This window comes from Phyllostomus discolor, chromosome 8, assembly GCF_004126475.2.
Source record: "Phyllostomus discolor isolate MPI-MPIP mPhyDis1 chromosome 8, mPhyDis1.pri.v3, whole genome shotgun sequence".
NCBI classification, from domain to species: Eukaryota; Metazoa; Chordata; class Mammalia; order Chiroptera; family Phyllostomidae; genus Phyllostomus; species Phyllostomus discolor.
Genome location: NC_040910.2, coordinates 63,934,092 through 63,961,890, shown reverse-complemented (window position 1 = coordinate 63,961,890; position 27,799 = coordinate 63,934,092). Strand labels below are relative to the sequence as shown.

Sequence of the window (27,799 nt, the reverse complement as noted above, 5' to 3'; positions counted from 1 at the left end):
TCCATCCATGGCCTGGCCCATAGGACCAGTTCTTATCTCCATCTCCCCCTCACCACTCGCATGCACACACACAAAAACTTTAAGTACACTGATAGATTCTTTAGGGTACAACCTAGGTCACGTTCACCTTTGCATGCCCAGCACAGGGCCTAGCCCATAGCAGGCCCTCAATAAATCTTTGTTGAAAAGTGAGTGTCGGCTCATGTTTCAGAATATGATCATTGCTAAAATGTGTTGAAAAAAAATGGCATCCATTTCATACCATTTGGTGCAAGCCTTGATCAGACCTAAGGGCCAGATTAAGACTTTTCAAGGCCCCTACCATTAGCAAAACAGAAATAACAAAGAACTTGAAAGGCAGGAGCATATTTAGCCTATTCAAAGAAGAGCAAAGAGGCCAATGTGGCTTGAATCCCTCCTCATGTGATAGGTAGGTGATAGACAGAATAAATTAAATATAAGAAAGTCCAACAAAGTTCTAGGTTTTTCCCAAGATGGAAATACAGTAACTTTATTCGTGCCTTTATTGATTCCTGTAGGGGGAACAGCACTAGGAAAGGTGTCTTGTGGTAGAAGGGTTTGCCTCTTTCTATACCTCCTTTGAGCTTGTTGAGCTGGGCCTGCATTTCAAATGTCAGGTTCCTGTGACATTTGGTAGTGCAGCCTATGCCGTTATAGCCTACTGATATAAAGCATAGGCTTTGGGATCAGAAACCTGGGATCTAAACCTCATTCTACCACTAACTGGTGGTATATATAACCTTGAGAAAGTAACTTGACTTCTCAGTCTCCAGTTTTTCTCTTCTGCGAAGAGTGGACAGTGATTTCTGCCTCAGAGAACTATTGTTGGGATTAAACTAGTGAAAGTATTTCAAAAACAGCTCAGTACCCGACTTAATTGTGGTTACTATGATCCTAGCATAGACCAGTCTCCTTTCAGGTTTTATCTCTGTTCTAGAAATAGGTCATTTGTCTCCTCCTTTGTTCCTTGTTTATCAAAAGACACTACAAAGAGTGATGTCAATGAAAAGGGAGGAGGCAAGAACTCAAAAAAATCTGCCCTTCCATTAGAGCAATGAAAAAATGGCAAAAAAAAAAAAAAAAAAAAAAAAAAAAAACAACCCTGTCTGAATCAAATATTTAGGAACTCTGGAAAATAATCAAAGGCTTACAACAAGCCAGGGAGCATTTAGACAAGAAAGATGGCTTAGACTCAGTATGGACCCTAGTCCTGTTCCTAACTCCCCAGTCCAGGGGTAGCCATGAAAATAGCCCACATTCCTGGTATTGGAGGAAATAGAACTGACCTCATCCATTATGAATTATTTGACCTGTCTAATGGTTTCCTGAAAACTAACAAAAACAGGGTTTTTTTTATTTTACCTTACTAGGAACTCACCCAGTACTAAAGCTGCTGCCTGAGGGAACTTACTGAAAACATTTATAGGCTAATATTTTTATCACTGCTGCTTAAGGCAATATATATCTTTGGGGCAAACAATTGACTAACCAAAAAGCTTGGGAGAAAAATCTGGGGAATAAAATGTCCATAGGGCTATAAAAAGCTAATGCCTATTCCTGGGGCTTTGCACATCCCTGGGAAAGACCTGAAAAAGCCCTAAGCTCTCACTATTGGCTGACTGTGATGTTCTACACAAACGGGAAGTAAGAGCTAAGGAAGAGTTTTAACCAGACTGGCTGAGCATTGAAGGCTTCCATCAATAGCACAGAGCACCTTGGCAAAGAATTGGAGATATTTTATTTCCAGATGTTCAAGTAAATTTCTTTCCAGTCACTAGTATACCACCAAGGCAATAAAATGGAGGCTGCAGTGACCAAACAAGATGAAGAATGTAGACATACCAAACAAATAAAAACCACAACAATCAACAACAAAAACAAACCCTGGGGACAGGGGAGATTTGATTTCTAGAGTTTTCATATTAAAATAATCAAACTGGAAGAAGAGGGAATACTCCCTAATTCATATTATGAGGCCAACATTACCCTAATACCAAAACCAGGTGAGGAGAACACAGACCAATCTCTCTAATTAACATATTAGAAAATAACAATTTAAGACCAAAGAATGCCACAGTAGAAGAGTTGAGGAACCAAAAATACATAAGACTACAGAAAACAAATGGCAAAATTATAAAATAAGTTATTCTTTACATTAAATGTAAGTGAATTAAACTCTTCAAATAAAAGACAGATTGGAAGAAAAGATTCAAAACAACATGACTCAACTATATGCTGTCTACAAAAGACTCATTTTAGAATCAAAACCACAAAAAAAGTTAAAAGAATGGAAAAAGATACTCCATACCAAATAAGAGCTAAAGTGGCTATACTCATATCACACAAAATAGACTTGCAGACAAAATTGTCAATAGAGACTAAAAAGGACATTATACAGTGACAAGGACATATATAAAGGACTTATATAATGGGTGAATTCATCAAAAAGATATAACAATTACAAATGTATATTTGCCTCACTCCAGTACTCCCAAAATACATGAGGCAAAACACCTAACTAAAGGGAGAAATAGAAAACTCAGCAATCATAGATGAAGACTTTAATGCCACACTTTAAGTAATGGATAGATCAACTAGACAGAAGATAAGCAAGGAAACAGAAGATGTGAAAAACACTATTAACCAACCAGACCTAAGAGACATATACAAAACATTCCACCAAATACCAATAGAATACAAATTACTCTCAAGAGCACAAGGAACATTCTCCAGGATAGGCCTTATGCTAGGCCATTCAAAAAGTCTCAATAAATTTTGAAAGATTAAAATCATACAAAGTTCTCCAACTATAATAAATCAACTTAAAAATGAATAACAGAAAAATATGGAAAATTTTCTCATAGCAAAATTTATAGCAGTAGATGCCTACATTTCTTCAACCAATAACCTAAGCTTTCACCTTAAAAAACTAGAAAAAGAAGGTTTTTCTTTTTCTAAACTAAACTCAAACCAAAGAGAAGGAAGGAAAATAAAGCTTGGGACAGAAATCAATGGATTTGAGATTTGAAAAACAAAAGGGAAAAATCAATGTAACCAAAAGCTGGTTCTTTGAACAAGCCTTAAGCTAGATAATTGACAATTATTTACTTAGACTGACCAAGAAAATAAGAGGGAAATCGAAATGACTAAAATCAGAAGTGAAATAGGACATCACTAATGACTGATGGAAATGTTCTCTAATTAGTGGTGATGGTTGTACAACATTATGAGTATACTAAAAGCCATTGATTGTGCCCAATAAAATAGTGATTTCTATGTTATATAAATTATATCAATTTAAAAATTGAAAGAAAAAAGATATTATTATAATATTAGCTGTAGAAAAGACATTAAGGAATCAAGGAATTTTTTTAAAGATAAGACAGACTGCATAAGCTTCTCTACAGGTCATCATTGCTGTCAGCCTACTTTATATCCTCTGATTGTATTTCTCACATCCATTCTCTCCAACACTGTATGCATAGCCTTAATTTTGGATGAAAACTTAGATCAAGAAGATAGACAGCAACTATATCTGTTTTGTCATCTATGTCTATTCAAAAGTTGGGTATCAGCCCAATCACTGTAACAACTCTCCAGAAAGGCAATCTGTCAAATTAGTCCTCACAAATCAGTTAGAAACATTTGCTGAGTATTTATACATGTACAAGACTAAAACCCATGAGTAGGAGGGGAGGTCATATAAACAAGAGTATTGACCGTGTCCTCCAGATGTCTGTGGATTTGCAAGGTATCAAGACCAATGTGAGTGGTATGTTGGAGCTGCCATTCAGTGGGAGTGAGGATGGTTTAAAGAGATTTCAAAGCTAAAATGGAGTGGGAAGATCATGGATTCATGGAAAAGTGATCTCATCATTGGGTTATCTGGAAACAAATTACTTTCCAATACTTAAACTAAATCCTACTGAATTGTACTTGGAAGGTTTTAAAAGCATATAATTACAATTTTCAGATGAAATCATAAGGTTTGACACCCTTCCTGGGGTCAATGTTTGATAATCCAGATGACATACAAGCGAGTTACTGCTAATCACCTAGGGGTTGGATAAATCACTGAACACAGGCCCTTCCTAGCAGCCACCCATCAAGAAAGCAGCTCCATGCCACAGACAGAGAACATACACATGGATACCCAAATCCCCTTCCATCTCCCGCAAAGCCAATGTGCCTGTTCAAGAGGTTCTTTTGAGAGTATAAGGAAATTTAGGGATGTATTGTACTAAATAACTATCCCCTGATAGATCACCATGGAAGGTCCATTTACTGTTTTAATCAATCAGGATAGCATTTCAACCCCTGGAATTGTTTGTATCGCACTCAGAGGAAGAAGAATCATTCATGTAACACAGGAATGGCACAGAGAAGCCTGTAAAACCTATGGCCACAGCGAAATCATTAACTGACCACAATACCCTTTCCAGATATGCCCAGGTGTGACCTCAGACTACCTCTCAAATGGCTCTAAGCAGCCACCACCACTACATTGGGACTGGAACTGTAAAATAAAATCCATTTGCTATCCTGGAATAGGATCTAGCCCACAGACTTTAAGTTAGCTCCTTTAAGCCCTCAGTTATTTTTTTTCAATTAGAGTTGACATTTAATGTTATTTTATATTAGTTTCGGGCATACAACATAGTGTTTACACATTTATTTATAAAACTTGTGATCCCGACAGTAAGTCTAGTGCCCACTTGGCCCCATACATAGTTATTACAATATTATTGACTATATTCCCTATGCTGTACTTTACATCTTCACAACTATTCTGTAACTACCAATTTGTACTTCTCACTCCTTTCATCTTTTTTACCCAGTCCCAGAACCCCTCTTCCACCTGGTAACCAACAACTTGCTCTCTGCACCTATGAGTTTGGTGTTTGTTTGTTTGTTTTATTTGTTCATTTATGTTGTTCTTTAGATTCCACATATAAGTGAAATAGGTCAGGCAGAGAAAGCCCTCAGTTATTTTTAAACCTTGTCACTTGGAACATTTTAAGCTTTCATAACACAAGCTTCCTCAGGAAAAGGCCAATTCCAAGAATTTTGGGTTTACTGGAATTAGCATTATTTGGAACAGTTCTGCAAATATTCACGTACTTAGTAGGTAATAGATATAAGTATATTACCTGTGTCATAGTATAATCTTCTAAACATTTCTCAAAATCCACATTGAGTATTATTATTTCTTAAGGGAAACAAGTGTGGGGGAGGGGTGAGAAGGACTGGTCAAACAGAGCAGGGTGTGGAGGGGGGATTGGTAACAGGCAAGGGAGAAGGAAAAACAAATGGGTGAGGAACAAAGGGGACAACAGGTCAGTAGGCAGCCGGAGGGACTGATCTGCCAAGAATCAAGGCCTCGGCTATGACGGGGAAAGGAGACAGCACTACATTGTTCAGACAGGGCGTTGCAGGCACGTACTTGGGGTGCTTGTAGGCCATGAGGCATCGCTCGTACTTGCCCACCATGCTCCAGGCCATGACCAGGCCGTCGGCACTTCCTGAGAGGAGGTGCCACTCATCAAAGCACAGGCACTTCACAGCTCCCTCGTGGCCGCTGAGAGTCTGCAAGGAAAGCTGCCTCTGTTTTCAGCCCACCTTCAACTCCAACTGTGACTCCTCCAAGGGCCAAAGCTGGAAGCTTCTTCAGATAAATTTCAAAGCCACACTGCACCCATCCATGACCCCCACTCATTGGGTATTTAACTAGCCAACTGCTTTGGCTCTAAGAAGGCTGCTGGAGTCCATGCCTCTGCCTCTCCATAGTTCTCTCCCCCACGAAAGAAGAATGTTCTCAGGGAGAAGCCTGGCTTCTGGCTGGTCTGCAGCTGAGACAGGCTCCATCTTCCTGGAGCACCAAAGAGGCCCAGGATTCATCATCCTCAACTGCCAGCAGAGTATTCCATCCCAGCTCCTTACCCGGGCCCAGAAGGCACCTGGGCATCCTTGTGCCTGCAAACTCTAACTAGACCACAGTGACAACAAGGTTGGTAGAAAAAAATCTACCCACCTTGCCAGTGGCTTCTCACTGTGATCTTGCACTCCTGGCATAAATGACACCTCACCACCACCCACTAGGGCCAGGGGCTTTCAATGCCAGCAAGAACATTTTGTGTATGTGAACATTCAAACACTTTCAAAACAGTCAATATTCTTCTCATCAGAGAGTAGGGGGAAAAACAATTGTTACTTTGTTCATTCCCTTACCCATGCCTGAATCAGGGTAGAATATTCTGGAAAAAGAAAAGGTACTTTACTGCTGCTAAAATATCCTGAGCCCATCCATAATGCCAAGTCAGAATGTAGCCTTCCACTACCACCCCAACGACCACGTGGGCCCTGACATTCCACCAACACACAACGGCTCAGTTTTTGGAGGGGCCTTCCCTTTCAACTCTTTTGGGCTGCCCATGTGGTGACTGTAACTTGATTCTCCAGGGTGGCCTAGGGAGCAACATGGGGGCAGACCATCAGTCTCCTCCAACCCATCACCACCAGGGCCCCATTCTCTCCGCAGCCCACTGCCCGCACCTTTACCAGCTGAGCCATGGCGATGTGCCACACTTTGACTATCCCTCGCTCACAGCTGCTCACAATGTAGGTGTCATTGATTCTGGTGGCCAAGATGGGGTCTTTGTGTTTAAACGTCTTCAGACACTTCCCTGTCTCTACATCCCACTCTGAAAGGAGGGAGAGAGAAAGGTGGTGGGTGAAGGGAGAGAGTAAGAAGGGGATGAAGGCAGGTTACAGAGAAGTTCTACATCCCATTACAGAAGCTAAGACTATTGGAGCCCATCAAGTCAGACCCCAGACAGCCTTTGCCTGGGCTGGCACCCCAAAGGCTCTCCAACAGCTCCAACCACATGCAACACAGAGCTTCCTGCTCATGGGAGAGCCAGCAATGCCTAGACCCTGGGTGTAACCAAGGAACTTAGCCTTAGGGTCCAAATGCTAGACAGCTCATTGCCAATGAGACTCCTCCTCAAGCCTGAAGAGTGCTTGCTATGGTGATGTTGGGAGAATGATGATGGCTTGTGTTGTGTGGCACCATTCTTCCCAGATGCTATGCTTCTGACCAACACTTCTACCCCTAAAGAAAAGAAAGCTATCTATTTTCACTCACATTTTTAAATATTTCCAAATCTGACTAGGATTTTACTAATTGAGAGATTGTCACAGCTGGGAGCAGGTTTAATGCTGCTTCTACATAGATGGTGACAGAGCAACAGCCTAGCGCACTGGTCCCCAACCTTTTTGGCACTCAGGACTGGTTTCATGGAAGACAATTTTTCCATGAACCAGGGTGGTGGGGTGTTGGGAGACAGGAGGCAAAGGTCAGGCAGTAACTTGAGTGAAGCTTTGCTGGCTTGGCCTACCACTGCTCAGCTCCTGCTGTGCAGACTGGTTCCTAACAAGATGTTGGGGACCTCTGGCCTAGGGCACTGCAAGTTGGGTGAATATGAGAGTAAATGGGTGAGTGGGAGAACAGAGCTTAAAGGCAAATATTGAAAGTAGTCACCAAGAATTCAGGAATGAGAACATTAAAGTCAGTTTCATCAGCCCCCAAAGTACTTCCCAAGCAACAGAATGTATTACCTAAGACAAAATAACCACAGCTGATACTTGTATAAACACTAACAATGGGCCAGGCATCATTCAAAGTGCTTGACATGTATTAAGTCATCTTCACAAGACAACCACTATTATTCTTTCCCACTATACAGGTGAGGAAATTGAGGCATAGAGAGGTTCTGCAACCTGCTCGAGATCACATAGGTGGTTAGCAGATTAAGGTAGCATTTGAACCCAGGAAGTCTGGATGCAAGGCCATACCCTTGACTTTGACATGGTAAAGTTAACCAGGTATTAATCTGGTTAACTGTAGATTAATACCTGGTTAACTACCTTTAACTACCTGAGAATGTTTTTTTTTCTTTTTTACATATATATTGGCCCTTTTATCAAATTAGGTATGTGAAAATTGAAAGAGGAATTAAAATATTCATTACAAGGTGCCCTGGTTTAAAGAATTTAAGAAGTGGGGACTTACCTTTCAGATCTCCAATGGTCACTTTTTCTTTCTATTTTGGTAACCCAGGCAGGTAGGAAAAGCCCAGGGGAAGCTGGCAGGCTGGTGGCCAGAGCCAGGGTTAGGGTAAGAGAGATCTTTTGATATTTTCTCATCATGTGCATTAGTTTTGACTTCTTAAATACTGCACTAAAATATGTATCTTGATTACTGAGAGGCTTTCTTTTTGGTGCCCCCTGATGTTTTACACCTGAGGCGAGGGCCTAACTTCCCTTGCCCTATTATGGTCCTACCTGGGGCCCCACAAGACTCTCTGAAGCTTGAGTCTTTGCCTGCCCTTCCACCATCATACCCTCCCTCTTTCATCCTTTCTGCTTTCCTTCTCAAAGCAACGATGGCAATGAGACTTTCATTCAGGCTGAGGAGGACAAAGAGGTAGGAAGTATCTTAAGCACATGTATCTGCAAACATAACACCACCACATTCTCCCTTTCCCACATTTTTTCCTCCGTCTATCCCTAACATGCTGTCGTTTCCTGGGTCCCTTGCTTTTTTCCCTTCAGTCTTTCCTCCTGATTTGCACAGAACATCTCACTCATAACTGGGGCTTCCATCTTTCATTATAACTGAAAACCACCAAATCGACAGATCTGGAGCTCCAAACCAGTAATAGCCTCCCCTGCATCTTCCCACTGCAACTTTAACCTGGATATCCTCAGGAATCCTACACTCAATTTGTTAGCTTTCCATTGCTGCTGCAACAAATTCCCACAAGCTTAGATGCTGAAGAAAACACAAATTTACTATTTTACAGAAATCTGACCTGACCACAAAAGGCTAAAATCAAGGTGTTGACAGGGCTGTGTTCAGGCTGTGTTCACTTATGGAGACTCTGGGGCTTGATTTCCTTGCCTTTTCCACCTTTTAGGGGTCACCCACATCCCTTGGCTCATGAACCTCTCCCTTCATCTACAAATCAGCAGTGTTGCATCTCTCTGACCATTCTTCCATAGTCACATCTCCTTCTTTTTTTAAGATTTTATTTATTTTTTTAGAGAGGGGAAAGGAGGGAGAAAGATAGGGAGAGAAACACAGATGTGTGACAGAAACATCGATCAGTTGCCTCTCGCATGCCCACAACCTGGCCTGCAAACCAGACATAAGCCATGACTGGGATTTGAACCAGTGAGCTTTTGGTTTGCAGCACAATGTTCAACCCACTGGGCCACACCAATCATGGCAGTCACATGTCCTTTTGATCACAGACAAGAAAGTTTGTTTTTAAGGATCCATGTGACTACCCATGGGTCCACACTGAAAACCCAGGATAATTTCTCCACTTAAAATTCCTTAACTTGAGACTTCCAACCAAGATAGAGGCATAGGTAGACATATTGTGCCTCCTCACAGAACCAACAGAAGGACAACAATAAATTTAAAAATAAAAAATTAACAGAACTGCCAGAAAATCAAACTGTATGGAAGTCCAACAACCAAGGTGTTAAAGAAGAAACATTCAACCAGCCCAGTAGGAGGGGCAGAGATGGGTAGCTTGGGTGGTGAGGACTCATGACAAGGTGGCAGCTGGTGGACTGGTTGAGGTGGTAGCTGGCACAGCAGGTGGTCCCATATTAGTGTGTGGATAAACTGGGAGGAACAACTGGGAAGCAAGACAGACCACATACTCCCACATAATTCAGGATTCCAGTGCAGGGAAATAAAGCCTCAAAAACCTGACTGAAAAACCTGTGGGGGTTCAGGTGGCAAGAGAAACTCCCAAACTCACAGGAGAGTTCATTGGAGACAGCCACAGGGTCCTACAATGTACACAAAACCACCCACTTGAAATCAGCACCAGAAGGGCCCAATTTGCTTGTGGGTAGCAGAGAAAGTGACTGAAAGCCACTGAAAGCTGAGCAAGTGGCATCATTCCCTCTCGGACCCTTCACCCACATACAGTGCCACAACACAGCATTGTTGGTTGTGCTGCCCAGCCTAGTGAATACCTAAGACTCCACCCCTTACTATGAAACAAGCTTGCCAAAACCAACAAACAAAAAAATGGCCCAAGTGAAAGGACAGACCAAAGTTCTTATAGGATAAATGGAGGCAGTCTGGTTTCCTCACCCAGGTGTCTGGGTAACTAAGGGAAGCAGCACTTCCACAGACTTGAATGGACCTGATAAGTAGTGTTCTCATAGACTTGAGACTGGGTCTGATAAACTGTTCCCATAACATGAAGTGGGCTCGCATGAACAGAATTATATTATGTTAGTTATGTATGATGTCATGTCATGTCATGTCATGTCATGGCAGCTTTATGGCTTTGTTCTTCACTAGTACTTGAACAGGGAAGGACTCCTTGCTGGGTGTGATGATGAGAGACACGCAAGGGGACAGGTGCCACAATGGGTACCATGCTGGGGAGCAAGGGCGATGACATGTGCCATGCAGAGATATGCAGATAGACATTCAGCTTGCAGCATGTGTGGCTCACTCACCCATGAATAAAGGCATGCCAGTCATCCCAATGGCTCTGTGAACATTTTCCATCTGCACGAATACCATGAACCTTCCCAGCCTTGAAGGATTGCAACACAGCTCCAGAAAAAATACAACTAAGCATGAAGAGATAGCCAACCTATCAGATGCAGAGTTAAAAACATTGGTAATCAGAATGCTCACAGAAATGATTATGTATGGTCACAAAATAAAAGAAAAAGTGAAGGCTATGAAAAGTGAAATAAAGGAAAATGTACAGGAAACCAACAGTGAAGGAAAGGAAACCAGGACTCACATCAACAATGTGGAGCAGAAGGAAGAAATAAATGTTCAGCTGGAACACAATGAAGAAACAAGAATTCACAAAACTGAGGAGAGGCTTAGGAACCTCTGGGACAACTTTAAATACTCCAACATCTGAATCATAGGGGTGCCAGAAGAAGAAGAGGAAGAGCAAGAAATTGAAAATTTATTTGAAAAATTAATGAGGGAGAACTTCCCCAATCTAGCAAAGGAAATAGACTTTCAGGAAGTCCAGGAAGCTCAGAGAGTCCCAAAGAATTTGGATCCAAGGAGATACCCCAAGGCACATAATTACATTATCCAAGATTAAAGATAAGGAGAGAATCTTAAAAGCAGCAAGAGAAAAGGAGACAGTTACCTACAAAGGAGTTCCCATAAGACTTTCAGCTGATTTCTCAAAAGAAATCTTGCAGGCAAGAAGGGGCTGGAAAGAAGTATTCCAAGTCATGAAAGGCAAGGACCTACATCCAAGATGACTCTATCCAGTAAAGCTTTCATTTAGAATGGGAGGGAAGATAAAGTGTTTCCCAGGTAAGATCAAGTTAAAGGAATTCATCACCACCAAGCCCTTATTATATGAACTGTTAAAGGGACCTCTGCCTTTAGATCTCCTTATCCTCAAGACCACACTCAAATAGCTTCCTGTCTGTGGTGTTGTACATCTTGCTCTTACTTCTGTGGTCCATTAGAATTCTGCATGTTCATTAGGAACCAATATGATTTAGTGTCAGACAGCCCTGGGTTCAAATCCCCACTCTACCACTTAGCAGATTCAATTTAGAGCGAGTTATTTTTCTCTCTTAGTTTGGATCCCTCTTCTGTACCACCTCATAGTGTTCTTGTGAGGGTTAAATAAGATAATACATATAAAGCACCTATCACAGTCACAAAGTTAGTACTCAATAGATGGCAGTTGTTATTATTCATATTTTTATTATATCCCCATTATATACACATACATTTTTTCATTATGAGATGATGAGCTTCTTGAGGAAATAAAAAGCCATATTGCAAGAGCCATATTATACTCATTTTCCCTTAACACTTAGCACAGTGTCTAGCATATTGTAGGTGGTCAACCAACAGCTGTCATAGGGATGGATTAATAGATAAATACATGGACAGATGGATGAATAAGAGTAAATATGATGCCTTGAGAAATGAGCAAAATACGTATTTTGGCAACCAATGGATTGGGGAAAACTTCTTGAAAGTTTAGGGCATTTCTTTCTCACCTTTCACCTGGCAATCTCTTGCTCCAGATACAAGCCTGTTCTTATATAAATCCATGCACGTGACTGTCCCCTGGTGGCCATTGAAGATTCGTACACAAGCCCCACTTTTCAGATCCCAGTATCTGCAGGAATTAAGCCAAAAAAAATATTTTTGACATTTTCTGAGCACCCAAGGGATCATACTGTAGAGAGTTCTTGTAGATCAAGAAGCAGTTGCAAGGCACAAAAGTTTCCAGGTGAAGCTCAGAAGCCCAATTTGAATCTCAGTTGTAGTACTTATTAGGTATAACTTTGGGGAAATTACTTAATTTCTGTGTCAGCTTCATTTCCTCAATGATAACACAGAAATGATAATAATAGTAGTTACCACATGGGATTTTTGTGAAGAATTAAATATATGAATGCAGTAATTGTCAGCCCAGGGTTATTTCCACCCCAGGGAACTTCTGACACTGTCTGAGATATTTTTGGTCATCACAAGCGAGGAGAAAGGTGCTTCTGGTATCTAGTGTGTAGAGTTCAAGGATGCTGTTAAACATCCTACAATGCACAAGACTATCTCCACAGAAAGAATATTCCAGCCCTAAACATCAATACCACTGACGTTGAGAGACCCTGCATTAAGGCATGTGACATTAGAATAGGACCAATGTGTAGAAAACGCTTGGTAAATGTTAGTTGGCATTAGGTAACAGGGTCCTGAGACTGACCACCAGGCCTAGGGCTCATGGCATTGATTGGATGGTAGAGCTGATCTTCAAATGAGAATGACAGAACAATTTACCGCAGCCACTTAGATCTAAAATATTTTATGAATATTTCTGAAAACATATCTAAGAGATATATGGAAACATGTGTGAGTCACACTGGTTTTTTAATAAACAAACTTGTCTGAGGTCTCATTATGACAGATTTCCACCTCAGGCAGATTGCTCCTGTGACAGGGCTAAGTGTAATGTTTAGGTAGCAAACTCTGAAGCCAGGATGCCCGAGATCCAACCCCAGGCCCAGCACTACCTAGCTGTGTGATCATGGATAAGTTACTGAACCACTCTGTTCCTCAGTTGTCTCAGCTGAAATTGGCAGCAATAGTGTTACTTACTTCATTGACTTATTATTAGATTTGGAAAATAATAAATGATTAATAATAACACAAAATAATAATTAATAATAACATATTCTTTGAATGTGTTAAACTTTCCCTTCTAATGTTACCAAAAGTGCTATGACCTTACCTGTTTGTCAGAGCCTACTATGCATTCACAATGTGTTTAGCCATGTCCCTGTAGTCTGACCAAAAGCATGTTTTGAATTATTGTTTCTAGCAGCATGGCCAACCATGAAGCCACATTGTTTTTCTTAATTTATGCATAAAATATATTTGATAACACTTGTAGAGTAACAGGAATAGAAGCAAATTCCTTGATTTAGTAAACTTATAAACCAAGTCATAACTGCAAACATAAGCTTAATATAAGCATAAGCTTTAGATCAGGGGTGTCAAATTCATTTTCACCAAGGGCCACATCAGCCTCGAAGTTGCCTTCAAAGGGCCAAAATAATTTTAGGACTGTATAAATGCAACTACTCCTTAACTCTTAAAGAGTTGAAATTACATTCAGCCCTTCAAACAGGAGAACAAGACACAGGTGGCCACACCCACTGCTACTGCTTTCCTGTGAAGCCTAGGAAAAGTTAGAATGAAAGAAAAAGTAGTATAATTATTAAAAAAGAACATAATATATTGTCATTATTTCCAGTTGATAAGATCATCTACATAGACAAATCAACTCAACACACATACTTTTAGAGTTAATAAGGAATGTTATCAGGGTTGCTGGACACAAAATCAAACTACAAAAATTAATATCATTTCTCCACACCAGCAATAACCAAAGGAAAAAAGATACCATTCACAACAGCAATAAAAGTATAAAGTTTTAGGTATTAAATAAGAATACAAAAGCCTTTTATTTTTTTTACATTTTCATTTCTAAAAAAGAACAAGCAGTCTATGAATTCAATGCAACCCCAATCAAAACTAGTTAGGTTTTCTTGAGTCAATAAACTTACACTAATAACTCAAAAAATATACACCATAGCTAAGCTACATTACCAAAAGCATGATATGGGAGAGAGGAAGATGGCATCAGGGTAGGAGGGAGCAGATTCCACTTTCCTCTGCACGTGGGAGAAAATCCTAGCCTGTCCATGGAGTAAAAGAGCAAACAAACAACAGTATCTCAGCATATATGAAAATAAGAGACCAAAAATTGTAGTGGAACTGAAAAACCAGACGGTAAGGAGAGTGCTTCAGGACAATAAGGTCCCAGGGGTCCAGGGGGGCTGCAGCCACAGGCCCGGCGCCCACTGCCAGGTCCACCACAGGGTCCTTGGGAGAGAGCTGGGTCAACTGCTCCTTCCCAGGCCAAACAAGGTCTGAGCGGCACTGGGAGAGACCTGGTTGCTTGAAGTCACAGACAGGGGACTGACAACTAAGTAGCAAACACACAGGGACAGTGAGCACCCACAGAGTCTGTGGACGCCTTCAGAGTTGAGAATCGCACATTGACAGGCCCTGATCCAGATAGTCGCTGGTCTGGCTAGAGAATTGGGCTGTGGGAGAGGCCAACCACTGTATGGAGTGGCAGGCTTGAGAAGGAGGAATTTCTCAAAAAGAAAAACTGAAAAGAGAGACACTGTTTGGGGAATTCTCCTGTAGCAATCACTCCGGCCTCCCTGCCACCCAGCAGGGCAGTGATCCAGAGGTTACATGGAGGTTACAATCCGGAGGTTGTGCAGAACACCCTGTGTACCCTCATAGCACTGGGAAGGGTGAGGCAGCCTGGCCCAGCGCACACACAAATGCACCCCCGCACCCCAGCCCACATCGATAACCCCAGGGAAAGGCCTGGATCCCACATGCAAGGCATAGGGGAGAGGTGCCAGGATAGCTCCAAGGAGAGTACAAGCAGGTGACTGAGTGCAGATCGGGGAGGAAGAAAAGCCATACAAATCGCCTCTCAGCCTGCTGCAACCAGAAAGACCTAAAAAACCAGTTTGGCCACTTTGAAACCAAGAGGCTTTTTTATTTTATTCTATTTTTATTTTTTAATAATTTTTTATTTTTTATTTTTATTATTTATTTCTTCTTCAATTCCTTTTTCCTCTCTTTCCTTCCTTCTTGTTTTATTCTTTCTTCCTTTCTTTCCAAGTTTACCCTTTCTTCCTTCCTTCATCTGCCTTTCTTTTTGTTTTAATACCTAAAAGTGAGACAAAAACAAACAAACAAAAAACCCTGAAACAGTGAAAGGACCTGAGTTGGACCAAAAAAAAGGGGCATCACAACAGCTGAGACAGTGAGACAATTTTCACTTTGCTATTACAGAGAACCTGCAAGTTATTGCATATTTGTATTATTTTTTTCATTATTCTTACATCTTTTATTTTAATAGCATGTTTGTATTCTTCTTTCTGTATAATCTGCTTTGCTTGGCTGGTCATATTGTATTATTTGACAGGTTTCCCCTGTTCTCTCTTTCATAGTGTATTGCTAATTTACTGTCCTTCACTTTACTTGTGTTCTATTAGCACACTACTCAAGGTCCTATACTCCCTATTCTTGTTATCTAGATCACATAGATTCTGTCATATGATTGTTGATCTAATATTACTGTAAATAATAGCTGTTCTATACAATTGTAAATACTATACAACACCTCTCCCAGATCTTAGCCCACTTCACAGTTTCCTGAACTCTATTACTGTAGTGGTTAACTCTATTCTCCCACACACTACACCTATTTACTATTCTTTCCTCTCACCTTACCTTAGAATCTGACCTCCCACAACCTCACTGCTTTCTAGATCCAACTCACAATCCTTCCCTCCCCAAAAAGAGTCTTATCTTCTTTCCATCCTTTCTAAATAGTGGCCAGTTGGGTGGAAGATCACGGTTAACATTATACATAGCCAAAGGATCTCCTATCTCTTCTCTACTTGCTGCTACTATAAATATCATAGAATACCCTCCTGCTGTCTTAAATCATTTTGCCTTCCCCCTCCAAATGATCAAAAAAAGCGTAGGTGGAAGCAGTGAACACCAGGATACCCACTGGAAGAGGAAACCCAAGAAAAAAGAACCACTACCAGATAACAACAAAAGAAGGTGAAGGAGGAAGTGGAAACCACACAAACCTCCATCCAGGGCTTATCTGGAAATACAACTAAATAGCAGAGAAATTACCCAGAACAAACAACTGAACAAGGGCAAGAGAGAATCCTCAAAACCTTGTACAAATGGAAGAACCAGCTTCAACACAACCTGCCCTCACCACCACAACAAAATACAAGAAGTGGTGGACAGAGTGACCCTCAGTTAACTAGCTGGTGGGAAGGACCCACCAAAGAAAGACCCAACAACAATCAAAACCCAAAGATGAACACAGAGCCAACTTAAATGACAGTCCAAGACCAGTCGGATAGGGAGATAAAGGAGACTGCACCACTGAATCCCACAGGTATTCTACCATAGAAGTTCACACCATAAACCCAGGGAGCCACAACAGACCAATTTAAGAAGCTGAGGTTAACAAGAAGAGTCTCGCAAACAATGGGAAGACAAGGAAACAATTCCCAAGTGAAAGGAAAGGAGGAAGCCTAAGAAAGAATGCTAAATGAAATAGAGGCAACTCAACTATCAGATATTGAATTCAAAGCAATGGTTATCAGGAAGCTCAATGAGCTCACAATGAGCTACCAGAAACTACAGGGAAACTGCAATGAACTCACTGCAAACTATATCAACATGAAAAAGGAAATAGAAATTATCAACAAGGGCCACAAGGAAATGAAGAATAGAATTTCTGAACTGAAGAACACAGTAGAAGGAATGAAAAACAGGATTGATGAAGCAGAAGATTGGATCAGCAAATTGGAGGACAAAGTAGAAAAAAAAAACACCCAAAAAGAGCAAGAAAAGGAAAAGAGGCTCAGAAAGAATGAAGAGGTATTAAGAGAAATGCAAGACAACATGAAACTTAATAATATCCATATAATAGGGATACCAGAAGAAGAAGAAGAGCAAGGGATAGAAAACCTATTTGAAAAGGTAATGATGGAGAACTTTCCTAATTTGATGAGAGAAAAAGTCACACAAATCCAGGAAACACAGAGAGTCCCAATCAAGAGGAACCCAAGAAGTCCCACTTCAAGACACATCATGATTAAAATGGCAAAATTTCAAGACAGAGAGAGAATTTTAAAGGCAGCAAGGGAGAAACAGGAAGTAACATACAAGGGAGCCCCAATAAGACTAACAGCTGACTTCTCAATGGAAACATTCCAAGCCAGAAGAGAATGGCAAGAATTATTCCAAGTAATGAGAAACAGAGGTCTGCAACCAAGGCTACTTTACCGAGCAAGGCTCTCAATCAAGATAGAAGGCCAAATAAGGAGCTTCCCAGACAAAGGAAGTCTAAAAGAATATACCTCCACCAAACCAGCTCTGCAAGAGATGCTAAAGGGACTGCTTTAAGGTAAAGAAGGAAAAGAGACAGACAGACAGACAGACAGAGGGGAACACACGTACATAAATGGCAATGAATAAGTACCTGTCAATAACCTTAAATGTAAATGGACTAAATGCTCTAATCAAAAGACATAGAATAGCTGAATGGATAAGAAAACATGACCCACACATATGCTGCTTTCATGAGACGCACCTGTGCAGGATAAAAGACCTGCACAGGCTGAAAGTGAAGGGCTGGAAACAAATTTTCCGAGCAAGCAGACAGGAAAAAAAGCCGAGGTAGCAATACTCATATCAGACAAAATAGACTTCCAAAAAAGGGCCATAAAGAGAGACCCAGAAGGTCGCTATATAATACTCAAGGGAAGAATCCACCAAGAAGACATAAACATTGTAAATATATATGCATCCAACATAGGAGCACCCAAATACATAAAGATAATCTTGGAGGACTTCAAGAAAGATATTGACAGCAACACAATTATAGTGGGGGATTTTAACACCCCACTGTCAAAAATGGACAGATCTTCCAAACAAAATATCAACAAAGATATTATGGCATTGAACAATACCCTTGATGAAATGGGCTTTACTGATATATACAGAGCCCTCCATCCAAAAGAAGCTAAACATACATTCTTTTTAAATGTACATGGAACATTTTCAAAGATAGACCACATGATAGGACACAAAACGAGCCTCAACAAATTCAAGAAAATTGAAATCATGCCAAGCATTTTCTCTGACCACAAGGAATTGAAACTAGAAACCAACCCCAAGGGAAAAAAACCCCAAACATTCAAAATCATGGAGATTGAATAGCATGCTATTAAATAATGAATGGGTCAAGAATGAAATTAGGGAAGAAATCAAAAAGTTTCTGGAAACAGACGAAAATAAACTCACAACAACCCAAAACTTATGGGACACAGCCAAGGCAGTCCTGAGAGGGAAGTTCATAGTGATACAGGCCCACCTAAAAAAGTTAGAAACATTCCGAACAACCTAACCCTACATCTACAAGAACTCAAGGAACTGTGGCGGATACCGGCCAGCATTATCCATCTCTGCTGTGGATGCTCATTGAAACACGAGAAAAGCGTGCTCCCCACTAGAGAGAATGGCCCTTCTGTCCCTATTTCCCCACAGGACCTGGTTGTCTCTGTGTATGTTTTTCTCATATCTCAATGAGCATCCACAGCAGAGATGGATAATGTTGGCCGGTATCCACCTCAAAGAACAACAACAAAGACAGCCCAGAGCAAGTAGAAGGAAGGAAATAACCAAGATCACAGCAGAATTAAATGACATAGAGACTAAAAGCATGATTCCAAGGACCAATGAATCCAGAAGCTGGTTCTTTGAAAAGATAAACAAAAACGACAAGCCTTTAAGCTGGCTCATCAAGAAAAAAAGAGAAAACACCCAAATAAACACAATCAGAAATGAAAGAGGAGAGATTACAACTGATACCACAGAAATACAAAGGATTGTAAAAATTACTATGAAGAACTGTATGCCAAGAAATTTGAAAACCTAGGTAAAATGGACAAATTTCTAGAAAAATATAATCTTCCAAAACTCAATGATAAAGAAGCAGAAAGCCTGAACAAACCAGTAACAGCAGATAAAATTGAAGCAGTAATCAAAAAACTCCTGACACACAAAAGCCCTGGATCAGATGGTTTCACAGGAGAATTCTACAAAGCATTTAAGGAAGAGCTAGCCCCTATCCTTCACAGACTATTCCAAAAAATCCAAAAAGATGGAAGACTCCCAAACTCTTTTTATGAGGACAACATCATCCTAATCCCAAAACCAGATAAAGTCAAAACAAAGAAAGAAAACATCAAGCCAATATCACTGATGATCATAGATGCTAAAATCCTCAACAAAATATTGGCAAACCACATCCAACAATACAGTAAAAAGATCATACACCATGACCAAGTGGGATTCATTCCAGGGATGCAAGGATGGTACAATATTCGCAAATCAGTAAATGTAATACATCACATAAACAAAAGCAAAGAGAAAAACCACATGATCATATCAATAGATGCAGAAAAAAGGCATTTGATAAGGTACGGCACCCATTTATGATAAAAACACTCTGCCAAGTGGGAATAGAGGGAGCATTCCTCAACATCATAAAGGCCATCTATGAGAGACCTACAGCCAACATCATACTCAATGGGCAAATACTAAAATCTTTTCCACTAAGATCAGGAACAAGACAAGGCTGTCCACTTAAACCACTTCTATTCAATATAGTAGTGGAAGCTTTAGCCACAGTGATCAGACAAGAAAAAGAAATAAAAGGCATCCAAATCAGAAAGGAGGAAACAAAATTGTTACTGTTTGCTGATGACATGATAGTATACATAGAAAATACTATAGACTCGGCCAAAAAACTGCTTGACCTAATAAATGAATTTGGCAAAACAGCGGGATACAAAGTCAATATCCAGAAATCAAAGGCATTTCTGTACATCACCAATAAAACAGCAGAAGCAGAAATAAAAAAAATCCCATTTGAAATAGCAAAAAGAAAAATAAAATACCTAGGAATAAACCTAACCAAAGAGGTGAAAGACCTGTATTCAGAAAACTACATAACACTGAGGAACGAAATCACAGAAGACACAAACAAATGGAAACATATACCGTGTTCATGGATTGGAAGAATGAATATCATCAAAATGTCTATACTACCCAAAGCAATTTACACATTCAATGCAATACCTATTAAAGTACCAATGGCTTATTTCACAGACATAGAACAAACACTTCAAAAATTTATATGGAACCATAAATGATCCCAAATAGCTGCTGCAATTTTGAGAAAAAAGAGTAAAGTAGGAGGAATTACAATACCTGATACCAAACTGTATTACAAGGCCACTGTAATCAAAACAGCCTGGTACTGGCATAAAAACAGGCACATGGACCAATGGAACAGAACAGAGAGTCCAGAAATAAACCCAAGTCTCTATGGTCAATTAATATTTGACAAAGGGGGCAGCAACATAAAATGGAGTAACAGTCACCTCTTCAACAAGTGGTGTTGGGAGAACTGGACAGCTATGTGCAAAAAAATGAAACTTGAGCATCAACTTCCACCTTACACAAAAATAAATTCAAGGTGGATTAAAGACTTAAATATAAACCATGACACCATTAAAGTCCTAAAGGAGGACATAGGCAGGAAAATCTCAGATATTTCAGGCAGAAACATTTTTACTGACATGTCCCCTAGAGCAAGGGACATAAAGGAAAGAATAAACAAATGGGATCTCATCAAAATAAAAAGCTTCTGCACAGCTAAAAAAAACAGTATTAAAATAAAAAGAGAACCAACTATATGGGAAAACATATTTGCCAATGATACCTCGGACAAGGGTTTAATCTCCAAAATATATAAAGAACTTACATGACTCCACTCTAAGAACACAAGCAACCCAATTAAAAAATGGGCAAAGGACTTGAACAGACATTTCTCCAAGGAGGACATACAGAAGGCCCAGAGACATTTGAAAAGATGATCAATATTGCTAGCTATCAGAGAGATGCAAATTAAAACCACAATGAGATACCACTGCACACTGGTCAGAATGGCCATCATAAACAAAGCAACAAACAACAAGTGTTGGAGAGGTTGTGGAGAAAAGGGACCTTGGTGCACTGTTGGTGGGAATGCAGACTGGTACAACCACTATGGGAAACAGTATGGAACTTCCTCAGAGAACTAAAAATGGATCTTCCTTTTGACCCAGCAATTCCACTGCTGGGATTATATCCTAAGAATCCTGAAACACCAATCCAAAAGAACCTATGCATCCCAGTGCATAGGTTTGCAGCACAATTTACAATAGCTAAGTGCTGGAAGCTACCTAGGTGCCCATCAGTAAATGAGTGGATCAAAAAACTATGGTACATTTACACAATGGAATTCCATGCAGCAGAAAGAAAGAAAGAAGGAGCTCCTACCCTTTGCAACAGCATGGTTGGAGCTTGAAAGCGTTATGCTAAGCAAAATAAGCCAGGCAGTGAAAGCCAAATACCATATGATCTCACCTTTAACAGACACCTAAACAACAAAACACAGAAACAAGAAAAATACAGTTGAAGACACTGAAATAGAGGACAGGCTGACAGTGACCAGAGAGGAGAGAAGAGGGAATTTCAGGGGAGAATGAGAAGGGTTTACAGGAACAAATATAAAGAACACATGGACAAAAACTAGGGGTGGGGTTAGAAATGGGAGGGAGGTGGGGAAGGCTGGGTGGGTGGGCTGGAATGGGAGTAAAAGGCAGAAAACTGTACTTGAAAAATGATTAAAATAAAATTTAAAAAAAGACTCACTTCAGATTGAAGGACATACACAGACTGAAAGTAAAGGGATGGAAAAAGATTTTGTAAAAATGGAAACGAACACACACAAAAAGCTGGGGTAGCAGTACTTACACCAAACAAAATAGACTTTTAAAAAGGCTATAATAGGAGGAGAGACAAAGAAGAACCCAATTCCACTTCTGGGTATTTACCTGAAGAAACTCAAAAGACTAAATCAAAAAGACTAAATCAAAAAAACATATACATCCATATATTCACTGCAGCATTATTTACAGTAGCCAAGATAACCAAAGTGTTCATTAGTAGACAAATGGATATAGAAGAAGTGGTGTACATATACAGTGGAATATAACTCAACCATAAAAAAGAAATGAAATATTGCCATCTGCAACAACATAGATGGACCTATGGGGTGTTGTGCTAGGTGAAATAAGTCAGATGGAGGAAGACAAATGCCAGATAATTCACATATATGTGGAATTTAAAAAACAAAATAAACAGACAGAACAGAAATAGACTCATAGATACAGTGAATATTTTAATGGTTGCCAGATGGAAGGTGGTTGGGGGATGAGTGAGAATAGGTAAAGAAATCAAAGAAAGTACAAATTGGTAGTTACAGAACAGTCATGAGGATGTAAAATACTGCATAGGGAATATGGTCAGTAATATTGTAATAACTATGTATGGTGCCAGATGGGTACTAGATTTATCAGGGTGATCTCTTTATAAGTTATGTAACTCACTAGGTTAAACACCTGAAACTAATACAATAGGGTACATTAACCATAATTGAAAAATTAAAAATTATTTTTAAAAAAGACTTACTATAAAGCTACCATAATTTAAGACACTGTGGTATTAGTAAAAAAAAAAATAATAATAAGGACATCAACAGAAAAGAATAGAGAGCCCAGAAAGAGATCCCCATAAACATAATCAACTGATTGCAAAGGCTATTCAATGGAATTACAATAGTCTTTTCAATAAAGATGCTGGAATGACTGGACATCCACATGTTAAAAATTGAATTTAGACACAGACCTTACACACTTCATCTTACACCAGAATTAACTCAAAATGATCATAGACTTAAATGTGAAGCCCCAAACCATAATACTTCTAAAAGACAGCATAGGAGAACACTGGATGATATTGTGCATGACAATGACTTTTTAGGTAGAACACCAAAGACATGACTGATGAAAGAATTATTTGATAATATGTACTTTATTAAAATTTAAAAATGTCTGCTCTGCATAAGATAATATCAAGAAAATGAAAAGACAAGCCATAAACTGAAAGAAAATATTTGCAAAAAACACACCTGATTAAGGAGTATTATCCAAAATATATAAAAACTCTTAAAACTCAACAATAAGGAAATAAGTAATTCAAAAAATGAATCAAGATCTTAACAGACACTTAATCAAAGAAAATATGTGAATGGCAAATGAGCACATGAAATGATGTTCCACATCATAGGCAATCAGGGAAATACAAATTAAAACAAAAATGAGATACCACTACAAACCTATTAGAATAGCCCAAATCCAGAATACTGACACCACCAAATGCCAGTGAGAATGTGAAGCAACAGAAACTCTCATTTGTCACTAATGGAGCTGCAGAATGGGACAGCCACACTGGAAGACACTTGGTGGTTTCTTACAAAACTAAACATGCTTTTACCACGTGATCCAGCAGTCATGCTGCTTAGTATTTACTCAAATGAGTTTACAACTTATATCCATACAGACACCTATCCAGAGATATGTGTAGCAGTGTTATTCATAATTGCCCAAACTCAGAAGCAATCAAGATGTCCTGCAGTAGAAGAATGAAAAATAAACTGTGGTATATCCAGACAATGGAATATTATTCAGTGTGAGAGAGGAATGATTTATCAAGCCATGAAAAGACATTGAGGAACCTTAAATGCATATTACTAGGTGAAAGAAACAAATCTAAAAAGGCCACATACTATATGGTTCCAACTATTGAACAATCTGGAAAAGGAAAGCTATGGAGATTAAAAATGTCAGTTGTTTCTAGGTATTGGGGAAAGGAGGAAGGATAAATAGGCAGATCATAAAGGATTTTTAGGGCAGTAAAAATACCCTGTATGATACTATAACGATGGATACAAGTCATTATATATTCATCAAAATTCATGGAATATACCACACCAACAGTAAACCCTAAGGTAAACTATGAACTTTGGGTGATTATAATGTGTCAGTGTAGGTTTATCAAATGCACAACTCTGCTGGAGGCTGTTGATAACAGGGAAGTCCATTCCTGCATGAGGGCGAGGAACATACAGGGAATCTTAATATCTTCCCCTCAAATTTGCTGTGAACCTAAAACTGCTCTATTGACACTATCTTTAAAATTAAAAAAAAAATTAGTTACAAAGAAAGAAAAACAAACCAATGGTCTGGAATAGAGAGCTCACAAAGACATTCTTAAATGTCTGCATAAATTCCTACATATGGGAAATTAACATGTGAAAACATTACACCATAAATCAATGGGGGAGAATTTCAGGCTATTTAATAGCTACTGTGGGGGAAAACTGCTCAATTTGTTTAAAAATAAATAAATAAGCAGAAATTCTACCTAATACCACATACAAAATCTGACTGAAAATAGAGTAAAGAACTTAAATATAAAGTTAATAGAAAAAATGTTTAACAATAACCTGGTCACCTAGAGTTGGGAAGAATCATAGACACAAGACCAGAAAAAGAAAAAAGTTCAATAAACTGATATTTCTTTTACATCAATGTTAAGAATTTTTAGGAGATCCAAGACAGTGGGGAAGCAGGTGGAAGTTACACTCACCTCCTCCCAGGACCAACTGGAATTACAACTAACATATAAAACAATCAACCTGAATAACCAACTGATCACTAGGTAACAGAAGTCTTGTAACTAAGGATATACAGAAGGCACATGGAGACTGGTAGAAAGGGCATAGATGCAAAAAAGGGCTAACCCTGCACCCACATTTGGCAACTGAGAATCAGGAAGAATATCTCAGCTGCAAAGGTCCCACCTTAGGAACATGGTGTCTCAACCCCATGCCAGGCTCTCTGGCCCACAGCACCAGTGCCAGGAAGAGGAGCCCACATAATATCTGGCTGTAAAAATCAGCAGGGATTCTGTATGCCAGAAAGAGATGGGAGTCTGCCAAAAACCAAGACATGCTCTCAAAGGGCCAACACACAAAATCTTGTTCACAGCCACTAACCCTGGGCTGCAGCAGAGGGGATATGGCTCACAGTGGGCAGAGTCCTTCGAGAAAAGATTAGGTCCTAGGGCTTTAGGGGGAGAACTGAAAGGGCAGCTGGCAGGGTTCCTCTCCCATACTACCCACAGATGCTATTTTTCAGAACTCCATAATCTCAGGATCTACTTCACTGTAATTTATATATGTGTGTATATATACATATTATCCTGACTAATACACATAGGAAAAAAAGGTTCAACCTCATTAGTAATCAAGAAAGTGAAAATTGAAACTACAATGAGGATTTATTGAATGCCCATCATATTGGCAAAAATGTTTAATACTGCCAATACTGTTGAGGACTTATAAGAAAGGGTCTTCTCATACCCTGTCCATAGAATTGTAAGTAAATACAAGCACTTTGGCAAATAATTTAGCACTCCTACCTAGAAATTCCACTACTAAGAATATACCTTTAAAAAATCCACACTACAATTAACAAGACTGTGTCATATATGTGAAAGTTGCTAAGAGAGATCTTAAGAGTTCTCATCACAACAACAAAAAAGTGTAACTATGTGTGGTAATGGATATAACTAAACTTATTGTTGTAATCATTTGCAATATACACATATGTCAAATCATTTTGCTGTACATCTAGAACTAAAATGTTATATGTCAATGTTTTTCTAAAAACTTATATACACAGGCACCCAGAGACAAATCCAAGAACATCTATGGCAGCACTCCTTGAAATGATCAAAAAAACTAGAAATAATGCACATATCCATTAACAAAAGAATAAATAAATGAGTTAAGATACATTAATCCAATAAAATGCTCTATATCTCAGTGAAAATAAATTAATTACTGCTACCTACATCATATGGATGAATCTCAACATCATAGTTCAGTATAAGAATCAAGTTCACATGAACATTTAAAACACAGTTCCATCTATGTTAATTTCAAAAATGGACAAACATAATAAATATATTTGGAGATATATAAAAAGAAAAATTATAAAGAAATCTATAAAAATACCAAGGAATAATTAGTATAAATTAAGGATACCATTACCTCTAGCTGGGAGAAGAAAGAAGCAATAAGAGAAAGGCACATAGTAAGACTTGGTGAAGGATAATGTGTTGTTTTGTGGCCTGAGTAATAAGTGCATGGTTGTTTATTATATTCTTTAAAAATAAATGTATCTGTACACTTCAAACATTATTTTGCTTCTACTTCATATTTCATACCTACAAAAACTACTTTCCCCTGAAGGAATCTATAAAAACAAATATAAATTTTGCCGTTATCTAAAGAATGCTAAAAAGATACATTTTGATTCATGGTTTTCAACTAGAAAATAGATTCCATAATTGTTATAAATCTATCTCATTCAAACTGTAGATGATATACAAATTTTGGGGTTTTACCTTGCCAAAAAAGAAAAAATGTTGTGGGTTATTCTAGAAGTTAGTATCACATAGGATAGCTTGCCAATAAATACAAAAAGGAAAAAGCATGCGTGCCTCTTTCACCGGGTGGCTTTTGGCACTGGGCAGGGTGAGGAAACCACAGCCTCCTTGGACCACTCACCTGATACTCAGGTCGTAACTGCCGCTCAGAAGGAAGTTCTCCTGCTCACACAAGAACAGGGCACGGACACTGCCAGCGTGGCCCCGGAACGCAACGGGTACCTCCTTCACTTGTAGGATGTCCAGGAGCTGGATCTTCCGATTGGATGACACAGCTACCATATATCCCCCAGAATAGTGGATGATTCTGTTTCTGTCCCACCTGAGTTGCCGGGGAAAAGGGTGGTCTGTGAAAAAAAGTTAGTGCCCTGCCTGGAACTCACTTAGCATGGTGGCTTTCATGGCAGATAAAACAGAAAACTCAAGGCCTTCCAGCCCAGAAACTAGTAGAAGACAAGGCCTAGTATTAATGGATCCTGATAGAGCCCTGCCATAATAAAAAATACATTTTGAGTAGATTTAAAACCTAAAGACAAATGGCAACCCACCCAAAAACTTCTGCTAACTAATGTATGATAGATACATCCCCAAGACAGAACAGAGTAAGCAACATTTCCCAAACTTATTTAACCAAAGAAAACTTTTTTCATGGAAAACCTCAGAGGAACACAGCTGGAAAGCCCTATACCCATGGCACATACCACTGTTTCTTTTTTTAAAACTAGTATCCAATGACCACATATTAAGTTCAAAGTCCTGTGCTTATAGGAACCAAAGGAAATACAAAGGTAAGTAGGATGTGGACCTTGCCCTCAATGAGCTTGCGGTCCAGTAAAACAGGGTGAGTTGAGTTAATTTTCCAATAATTATATTATTAGCAAATAGATAAAATATGAGCAGGATGACCAAATGATTTATTGTTCAAACATTTTTATTGTGAAAGGGGACACATTAATTACTTCAGGACCATCAAGTAAAGCGGGAACGTTTCAGTAAAATGGGAAGTGTGGTCACTCTAAATATGAGCAATTTTGTCCTCATTGCATTTGTCACATTTTGAGTTCAACAAGTCATCCTCTCTTCTAAAGA

General features: G+C 39.3%; 1 protein-coding gene across 2 annotated transcripts in view; it reads right to left on the bottom strand.

Annotated features, from left to right (window-relative positions):
- Positions 1–27,799, bottom strand: part of CDRT1 (CMT1A duplicated region transcript 1) — a 47,615-nt gene that overhangs the window by 9,418 nt on the left and 10,398 nt on the right. For both annotated transcript variants that reach the window (XM_036032955.1, XM_028534371.2), the window contains exons 7-10: positions 26,832–27,032; positions 12,112–12,233; positions 6,574–6,722; positions 5,465–5,607 (exon numbers count right to left, since the gene is read on the bottom strand). In XM_036032955.1, coding sequence (XP_035888848.1) covers positions 5,465–5,607; positions 6,574–6,722; positions 12,112–12,233; positions 26,832–27,032 — 615 coding nt within the window. The remainder of the gene's footprint in view (positions 1–5,464; positions 5,608–6,573; positions 6,723–12,111; positions 12,234–26,831; positions 27,033–27,799) is intronic.